The 10,347-nt window shown below is 34.6% G+C and overlaps 1 protein-coding gene across 1 annotated transcript; it reads right to left on the bottom strand.

Annotated features, from left to right (window-relative positions):
• Nucleotides 1–5,793: 5,793 nt before the first annotated feature.
• On the bottom strand, nucleotides 5,794–8,069 carry LOC145577960 (uncharacterized). The gene is made up of 2 exons (XM_081635374.1): nucleotides 5,914–8,069; nucleotides 5,794–5,851 (listed from the first exon to the last, which is right to left on the bottom strand). Exons 1-2 carry the CDS (start codon nucleotides 8,067–8,069, stop codon nucleotides 5,794–5,796), a joined length of 2,214 nt encoding a protein of 737 aa, XP_081491500.1.
• Between the last annotated feature and the right edge of the window lie 2,278 nt (nucleotides 8,070–10,347).

Below are 10,347 nucleotides of genomic sequence, written 5' to 3'. Positions count from 1 at the left end.
TATCTTTGTTGAATGCATTTAACTTTCATTTGATTCAAAAAGGTTTGTTTGAAAGTGTTTCACTTTTATTTGATTCGAACAGCTTTGTTGAATGCATTTGACACACATTTGCTTCAAAAAGCTTTGTTTGAATGTCTTTGATTTTCCTTTAATTCAAATAGCTTTGTTGAATGCATTTGACTTTCATTTGCTTCAAAAAGCTTTGTTTGAATGTGTTTGACTTTCATTTGATTCAAATAGGTTTGTTTGAATGTGTTTGACTTTTATTTAATTAAAATAGCTTTGTTGAATGTATTTGACTTTCATTTGATTCAAAACGCTTTATTTCAATGTGTTTTACTTTCAATGGATTGAAATTGCTTTGTTGAATGCAATTGACTTTCATTTGCTTCAAAATGCTTTGTTTAAATGTATTTGACTTTATTTGATTTAAAAACCTTTGTTTGAATGTGTTTGAATGTGTTTGAATTCATTTGATTCAAATAGCTTTGTTGAATGCATTCAACTTTCAATGGAATCAAATAGCTTTGTTTGAATGTGTTTGACTTTCATTTGATTCAAATAGCTTTGTTTGAATGTGTTTGACTTTCATTTAATTCAAAATGCTTTGTTTGAATGTGTTTGTCATTCATTTGATTTAAAAACCTTTGTTTGAATGTGTTTTAGTTCATTTGATTCAAATTGCTTTCTCGAATGCAATTGACTTTCATTTGCTTTAAAAAGCTTTGTTTGAATGTGTTTGACTTTCATTTGATTGAAATAGCTTTGTTGAATGCATTTGACTTTCATTTGCTTCAAAAAGCTTTGTTTGAATGTGTTTGACTATCATGGGATTCAAATAGCTTTGTTGCATTTACTTGACTTTCATTTGCTTCAAAAAGCTTTGTTAGAATGTGTTTGACTTTGATTTTGATTCAAACAACTTTGTTGAATGTATTTGACTTTCATTTGCTTCAAAAAACTTTGTTTGAATCTTTTTTACTGTCATTTGATTTTAAAACCTTTGTTTAATTATTTTGACTTTCATTTTATTCAAATAGTTTTATAGAATGCATTCGACTTTCATTTAATTCAAAAAGCTTTCTTTGAATATGTTTGACTTTTATTTGATTCAAATAGCTTTGTTGAATGCATTTGACTTTCATTTGCTTCAAAAAGTATTGTTTGAATGTGTTTACCTTTATTTTATTCAAATAGCTTTGTTGAATGCATTTGACTTTCATTTGCTTCAAAAACCTTTGTTTGAATGTGTTTAACTATCATTTGATTTAAAAATCTTTGTTTAATGTGTTTGAATTCATTTGATTCAAATAGCTTTGTTGAATGCATTTGAATTTCATTTGATTCAAAAAGCTTTGATTGAATGTGTTTGACTTTCATTTTACTCAAATAGCTTTGTTGAATGCATTTGAATTTCATTTGATTCTAAAAGCATTCTTTGAATGTGTTTGACTTTTATTTGATTCAAATAGGTTTGTTTGAATGTGTTTGACTTTCATTTAGTTAAAATAGCTTTATTGAATGTATTTAACTTTCATTTGATTCAAAAAGCTTTGTTTCAATGTGTTTGACTTTCAATTGATTGAAACAGCTTTGTTGAATGCAATTGACTTTCATTTGATTAAAAAACTTTGTTTGAATGTGTTTGACTTTCATTTGATTTAAATAGCTTTGTTGAATGCATTTGTCTTTCATTTGCTTCAAAAAGCTTTGTTTGAATGTGTTTGACTTTTATTTAATTCAAATATCTTTGTTGAATGCATTTGACTATCATTTGCTTCTAAAACCTTTGTTTAAATGTGTTTGACGTTCACTTGATTCAAATAGCTTGATTGAATGCTATTGACTTTCATTTGATTCAAAAAGCTTTGTATGATTGTGTTTGAATTCATTTGATTCAAATAGCTTTGTTGAATGCAATTGTCTTTCATTTGCTTCAAAAAGCTTTGTTTGTATGTGTTTGATTTTCATTTTATTCAAATAGCTTTTTTGAATGCATTTGACTTTCATTTGTTTTTAAAAAATTTTTTTTGAATGCATTTGACTTTCTTTTGATTTAAAAAGCTTTGTTTGAATGTGTTTGAATTTCATTTAATTCAAATAGCTTTGTTGAATGTATTTCACTTTCATTTGATTCTAAAAGCTTTGTTTCAATGTTTTTGACTTTCTTTTGATTCAAATAGCTTTGTTGAATGCAATTGACTTTCATTTGCTTCAAAATGCTTTGTTTGAATGTGTTAGACTGTCATTTGTATCAAACAGCTTTGTTGAATGCAATTGACTTTCATTTGCTTCAAAAAGGTTTGTTTGAATGTGTTTGACTTTCATTTGATTCAAGTAGCTTTGTTGAATCCATTTGTCTTTCATTTGCCACAAAAAGCTTTGTTTGAATGTGTTTGACTTTTATTTAATTCAAATATCTTTGTTGAATGCATTTGACTATCATTTGCTTCTAAAACCTTTGTTTAAATGTATTTGACGTTCACTTAATTCAAATAGCTTTGTTGAATGCATTTGACTTTCTTGTGCTTCAAAAAGTTTTGTTTGAATATGTTTGACTTTTATTTGATTCAGATAGCTTTGTTGAATGTATTTGACTTTCATTTGCTTCAAAAAGCTTTGTTTGAATGTGTTTGACTTTTATTTGATTCAAATAGCTTTGTATGATTGTGTTTGACTTTTATTTGAATCAAAGAGCTTTGTTGAATGCATTTGACTTTCATTTGCTTCAAAAAGCTTTGTTTGAATATATTTAACTTTCATTTGACTCAAATAGCTTTGTTGAATGCATTTGACTTTCCTTTGCTTCAGAAAGTTTTGTTTGATTGTGATGTGTAAACAAGATGAGAAACCTTGTTACAAAAGATGAATTAAAGAAGGTCAATCGAATTTTAAGTATTGTTTTAGGATGATCAGTTTAGTTAGGGGAACACTCACCCTAAACTAAGGATATAGCAAAGAGGAACTCTCACTCAATTGCTTGGGGTAGTTTAGATAAGGGAACTCTCACCAAATCACAAACTACAAGTCTTAACCTTGGGAACTCTCACCAAAATTAACACTCTTCAAATTTGGACACTCAAATTTGGACAGCAAAGTGAACTAAACACAAGTCACTTCAATTGACAAAACTCACGTTTTTAGGCAAATATTCTTGGATGATTTTTCATTCATTCAAAGTATGCTATATATAGCACTTACATCATTCACTACAACCTTTCACTTGCCTATTTTAATTAACAAAACAGAATGAAATTAACTAAGGGAATAAGTGGCTCATAACCGTCCAACTTAACTCCCATTACACACATAATTAAACTACCAAAGTATGCTAAAGACTAGGCTTGAAACAAGGGAAAAACGACCAGCCAAAATAAGCATCCAAAGATCATCAATCACACGCCCAAAACAGCTCCATTCTTCAAGCTTGTAACTCCCATTTTAATTCCTTGATTCACGCCCCTTTATTCTAGCAACAACTCTGAATTTAAACACACATAACCCCCAAATAATGAGGTGCAATATTCAGCCAACAAACTCCATAATTCACGCCCAACAAGTGCCATGAAACACGCCTCTTTAAACAGCTCACAAATTCAGCTTATTTGAAGCTTGGAAAACCGCCACTTCTAGATACTTTCTACAAGGTTAATTACACTAAGTGAAGTGCAACCCCTTGTAAGAATAATAGGACCAAAACCGTGTAAAGGAGTAAAGAAAGACTTGGACAAAAATAATTCTTTATCACCCTGAACATGAACACCGTTTTGAACCTCTTCATCTTGGACAATTGACCCTTGACTAACTTGAACATGATCATTAGAGTCTTGACCATATTGGTCATCCTCCCCTTCTTCAAAAGGAATTGCCCTCAATTCGTCATCATCAAAGTAAGGAGCAAGATCACCAACGTTGAATGTACTTGAGACACCAAATTGGCCCCCCAAATCAACCTTGTATGCATTGTCATTGATTTTTCCCATGATCTCAAATGGTCCCTCGGCTCTTGGCATTAACTTGTTCTTTCTTTTGCTAGGAAATCTCTCTTTTCTCATGTAAATCCACACTAAGTCACCAACTTCGAATTGCTTCACATTTTTCACTCTCTTGTTGGCTTGTTTTTTGTAGACTTCATTTGCTTTCTCAATGTTCTTCCTAACTTCCTTGTGGACCTTTAACATGAACTCGGCTTGTTCCTTAGCTCCACCATGAACGAATTTGTCTTGTGGCAAAGCTATGAGATCAATAGGAACATAAGGATTGACACCATAGACCACTTCAAAAGGAGAGTACTTTGTAGTAGCACTAGGAGTCCTATTGTAAGCAAACTCGGCATGAGCTAACTTGACATCCCAATCCTTAGTACTCTTACTAACCAAGGTCCTAAGCAAAGAACCAAGTATCCTATTCACCACTTCAGTTTGACCATCGGTTTGTGGATGGTGTGAAGTAGAAAACAGTAGCTTTGTTCCCATTAGGCGCCATATGGACTTCCAAAAATGACTAAGGAACTTTGTATCACGATCAGACACAATGGTGCGTGGCACCCCATGAAAACGAACCACTTCTTCAAAATATAACTTAGCCACTTTCATGGCATCTTCAGTTTTATGGCAAGGAATGAAGTGAGCCATCTTCGAAAATCGATCAACAACCACCATGATTGAGTCTTTACCCCTTTGAGTCCTAGGTAAAGCCACAATGAAATCCATGCTTACATCTTCCCAAGGTCTTTCCGGAATTGGCAATGGCTTGTAAAGACCTTTGTGAAACACCATCTTGGCCCTTTGACAAGTAGAACAACGACTAACCACATGATGAACCGTGGCTAACATTTTTGGCCAATAAAAGTGAGCTTGAAGAAGCTCCATTGTTTTTTGAATCCCAACGTGACCAGCTAGACCTCCTCCATGAGCCTCATGAATCAACAAGCTTCTAATTGGACACTTAGGAATGCATAATCTATTTCCCTTAAAAAGAAAGCCATCATGTAAGGAAAATAAATCATATACTCCATGAACACACTTCTCTAAGATGCCATTAAAATCGCCATCTTCCTTGTAGTATTCCTTGATCAAATCAAACCCAAGGACCTTTGCTTCAACAACACCAAGCAAATTATGCCTCCTAGATAAGGCATCCGCAACAACATTAGCCTTTCCACTCTTGTATTTAGAGGAAAAGTTAAATGATTGCAAGAATTCTACCCATTTAGCATGTCTTGAATTCAACTTCTTTTGACCATGAATAAATCTCAAGGACTCATGATCGGAATGCAATATGAACGGTTGTGGCCTCAAGTAATGTGACCAATGATCTAGAGCTCGTACCATAGCATAGAACTCTTTATCATAGGTGGAATAATTCAACTTGCCTTGACTCAACTTCTCACTGAAATATGCAATTGGACGCCCTTCTTGAATCAAAACTGCTCCAATCCCCTTCCCACTTGCATCACATTCAACTTCAAATGGTTTGGAAAAATCCGGGAGCGCAAGAATAGGAGTGTTGCACATCTTCTCCTTGACGGTTTCAAACGCATTTTGAGCTTGTGGAGTCCACTCAAACGTCCCCTTTTTAGTACACTCAGTTATAGGAGCCATGAGTGTGCTAAAATTCTTGATGAATCTTCTATAGAAAGAAGCTAGGCCATGGAAAGAGCGGACCTCCGTGAGTGTCTTAGGACTAGGCCATGACTGAATTGCTTCAACCTTGCAAGGATCCACCTTCACGCCATCACCTGAAACTATGTAACCAAGAAAAGTGACCTCATATAGCATAAAATCACATTTTTCAAGTTTTCCATACAATTTTTGCTTTCTCAAAACAGAAAAAACTTGAAATAGATGATCTAAATGTTCATCCTCATTTTTAGAGTAAATAAGGATATCATCAAGGTACACCACCACGAACTTGCCAAGAAATGGCCTCAACACCTCGTTCATCAACCTCATGAAAGTGCTAGGGGCATTTGTAAGACCAAACGGCATCACGAGCCATTCATACAACCCATGCTTTGTCTTGAATGCAGTCTTCCATTCATCACCTTCCCTCATACGAATTTGATGGTAACCACTTCTCAAATCAACCTTTGAGAATAGTTTTGAACCACTCAATTCGTCCAACATATCATCAAGTCTTGGAATTGGAAACCTGTACTTGATAGTAATATTGTTAACAGCTCTACTATCAATACACATGCGCCAAGTACCATCCTTTTTAGGGACCAACAAAGCAGGAACCGCACATGGACTCATAGACTCACGTACATAACCCATACCCATCAATTCTTCAATTTGTCTTTGCAACTCCTTAGTTTCTAAAGGGTTACATCTATAGGCAGGTTTATTTGGTAGAGGTGCGCCTGGAATGAGATCAATTTGATGCTCAATTCCTCTCAAGGGTGGTAATCCCTTAGGTAACTCATCAGGAAAAACATCCTCAAACTCCTTAATCAACTTTGCAAGTTTAGGATTTTGACTCACAAATTTTTCATGGATTTCTTTAGAGTACAACATGAATATCTCTCCCTCACCTTCAAACTCCCTCTCAAATTCTTTACAAGACAACAAAGAAATTTGTGGTTTTTGTGGTTGTAAAAACCGTGGGGGTGGTAATGGGTGCAATTTTTTTTGTTTCCCTTGGTGAGTGATAGTGTAAGTGTTATGGTACCCATCATGAATTGATTTTTTATCAGATTGCCATGGTCTACCAAGAAGAATGTGACAAGCATCCATTAAAACAACATCACACAATTGATTATCATGATATGAACCAATAGAAAAATTCACCATGCATTGCTTTCTAACCCCGGTACTAGCATTAGAATCTAACCAACTCAACTTGTAAGGGTGTGGATGATTAGTGGTGGTAAGACCAAGTCTAGACACTAAAGTTTTTGACACAGTATTAGCCTCACTACCCCCATCAATAATCAAATCACATACCTCGTCACCAATTTTACATTTGGTGATGAAAATGTGTTGTCTTTGTGGTGCCAAAGGTTCCTCCACACGAGCTTGCAATGCCCTTCTCACCACTAGGTTGGTCTTGTCCTCCTTCTCAGGAAAGCAATCACTATCTTCATCCTCTTCATTGGGAGTTTCGGCCTCCCCTTCTTCAGTCTCAATTTCCTCCCAATTGATGTTTTGGGTGGCTATGAGTTTAACCTCTTGCATGGTTAAGGCTCTTGAATTAGGACAATCTTTTTTGTAGTGTCCTCTACCTCCACACTTGTAACACACAATGTCACTAAGCTTGAAGTCTTTTGTGTTCTTCTTAGGTGGCTCATTCGGCTTGTTAAAAGAAGAACCCTCCTTCAAGGTGAAGGGTGGTTTACGCACCACTGGAGTAGTGGTAGGCGTTTTCTTTCTTTTCCTTTTAGCATCAAACTTTGTCACAAGTTTGCAAGCTTCCACAAACGTGAGGTTAGTGTAACCTTCAAGTTTGTCTTGTAACTCTTGATCCAACCCAGCTACAAAACGTCCCAACTTCAGTTCTTCATTTTCAGTCACCTCACACACAATGGCAAGCCTATCAAACTCTTTGATATAGTCTTCCACTGAGTCACCATTTTGTTGCAAAGTACTCCACTTCACGTATTGACTTTGCTTGTAATTGTGAGGGATGAAACGATCTCTCATTCTTTTCTTCAGTTTTTCCCAAGTGGAAATGTGAGCCTTACCCCTAAGGGTACGTGCCCTTTGTTCTCCTTGCAACCAACTGTCACCATAGCCCTTCAGTTTGACTTTGGCTATCTTGTACTGTTGGACTTCCTCAAGGATGCCCTTGTACTCAAAGTATCTTTCTAAGGATTTCTCCCACTCCAAGTACTTCTCAGGATCAAGTGAACCATCAAAGGATGGAACGTCCACTTTGAGACTCCTATCCTCCCTCCTAGGTGGAGGTTCTTCACCTTGATCTCTTCTATCTTGCTCGTTCATGAGTCTTGCCATCAAGGCAGCAAGATTCCCTTGTAGATTGGCATTGGTTTCGGCCAACCTTTCTTGACTAGCAATGGAACGGTTGAGAGCTTCCAATGCTACCCTCAAATCTGGATTCTCTCCCATGGTGTGTAGGTATTCGCCCCCTTTGGAAGTATTTAGAAAAAACTCCCCCTACCTGACGCGCCAAATGATGTGTAAACAAGATGAGAAACCTTGTTACAAAAGATGAATTAAAGAAGGTCAATCGAATTTTAAGTATTGTTTTAGGATGATCAGTTTAGTTAGGGGAACACTCACCCTAAACTAAGGATATAGCAAAGAGGAACTCTCACTCAATTGCTTGGGGTAGTTTAGATAAGGGAACTCTCACCAAATCACAAACTACAAGTCTTAACCTTGGGAACTCTCACCAAAATTAACACTCTTCAAATTTGGACACTCAAATTTGGACAGCAAAGTGAACTAAACACAAGTCACTTCAATTGACAAAACTCACGTTTTTAGGCAAATATTCTTGGATGATTTTTCATTCATTCAAAGTATGCTATATATAGCACTTACATCATTCACTACAACCTTTCACTTGCCTATTTTAATTAACAAAACAGAATGAAATTAACTAAGGGAATAAGTGGCTCATAACCGTCCAACTTAACTCCCATTACACACATAATTAAACTACCAAAGTATGCTAAAGACTAGGCTTGAAACAAGGGAAAAACGACCAGCCAAAATAAGCATCCAAAGATCATCAATCACACGCCCAAAACAGCTCCATTCTTCAAGCTTGTAACTCCCATTTTAATTCCTTGATTCACGCCCCTTTATTCTAGCAACAACTCTGAATTTAAACACACATAACCCCCAAATAATGAGGTGCAATATTCAGCCAACAAACTCCATAATTCACGCCCAACAAGTGCCATGAAACACGCCTCTTTAAACAGCTCACAAATTCAGCTTATTTGAAGCTTGGAAAACCGCCACTTCTAGATACTTTCTACAAGGTTAATTACACTAAGTGAAGTGCAACCCCTTGTAAGAATAATAGGACCAAAACCGTGTAAAGGAGTAAAGAAAGACTTGGACAAAAATAATTCTTTATCACCCTGAACATGAACACCGTTTTGAACCTCTTCATCTTGGACAATTGACCCTTGACTAACTTGAACATGATCATTAGAGTCTTGACCATATTGGTCAGATTGTGTTTGACTTTTATTTGATTCAAACAGCTTTGTTCAATGCATTTGACTTTTAGTTGCTTCAGAAAGCTTTGTTTGAATGTGTTTGACTTTTATTTGATTCAAACAGCTTTGTTGAATGCATTTGACTTTTATTTGCTTCAGAAAGCTTTGTTTAAATGTGTTTGACTTTTATTTGATTCAAACAACTTTGTTGAATGCATTTGACTTTGATTTGCTTCAAAAAGCTTTGTTTGAATATGTTTGACTTTTATTTGATTCAAACAGCTTTGTTGAATGCATTTGACTTTTATTTGCTTCAAAAAGCCTTGTTTGAATATGTTTGACTTTTATTTGATTCAAATAGCTTTGTTGAATGCAATTGACTTTCTTTTGCTTCAAAATGCTTTGTTTAAATGTGTTTCACTGTCATTTGTTTCAAATAGCATTGTTGAATGCAATTAACTTTCATTTGCTTCAAAAAGCTTTGTATGATTGTGTTTGACTTTGATTTGATTCAAACAATTTTGTTGAATGTATTTGATTTTCATTTGCTTCAAAAAGCTTTGTTTGAATGTGTTTGACTTTTATTTGATTCAAGTAGCTTTGTTGAATGCATTTGACTTTCATTTGCTTCAAAAAGCGTTGTATGATTGTGTTTGAGTTTTATTTGATTCAAATAGCTTAGTTAAATGCATTTAACTTTCATTTGCTTTAGAAAGCTTTGTTTGATTGTGTTTGACTTTTATTTGATTCAAAAAGCTTTGTTGAATGCATTTGAATTTCATTTGCTTCCAAAAGCATTGTTTGAATGTGTTTGACTATTATTTGATTCAAATAACTTTGTTGAACGCATTTGACTTTCATTTGATTCAAATAACTTTATAGAATGCATTCGACTTTCATTTGATTCAAATATCTTTGTTGAATGCATTTTACTTTTATTTGCTTCACAAAGCTTTGTTTGAATATTTATGACTTTAATTTTATTCAAATTGCCTTGTTGAATGCATTTGACTTTCATTTGCTTCATAAACCTTTGTTTGAATGGTTTTGAATTCATTTGATTCAAATAGCTTTGTGGAATGCAATTGACTTTCATTTGCTTCAAAAAGCTTTGTTTGTATGTGTTTGATTTTCATTTGATTCAAATAGCTTTTTTGAATGCATTTGACTTTCATTTGCTTCAAAAAGCTTTGTTTGAATATGTTTAACTT

This window comes from Chenopodium album, chromosome 14, assembly GCF_948465745.1.
Source record: "Chenopodium album chromosome 14, dcCheAlbu1.1, whole genome shotgun sequence".
Classification (NCBI taxonomy): Eukaryota; Viridiplantae; Streptophyta; class Magnoliopsida; order Caryophyllales; family Amaranthaceae; genus Chenopodium; species Chenopodium album.
The sequence above is the reverse complement of the archived record's forward strand: the minus strand, read 5'-3'. Positions and strand labels throughout refer to the sequence as shown.

What these genes read in the sequence shown, in the direction of transcription:
- LOC145577960 (XM_081635374.1), bottom strand. Translation starts at nt 8,069, where the DNA reads ATGGGAGAGAATCCAGATTTGAGGGTAGCATTGGAAGCTCTCAACCGT. An exon ending in TTGAGGCCATTTCTTGGCAA is followed by an intron (nt 5,852 to 5,913) that starts GTTCGTGGTGGT and finishes ATGAACATTTAG; the next exon opens with ATCATCTATTTCAAGTTTTT.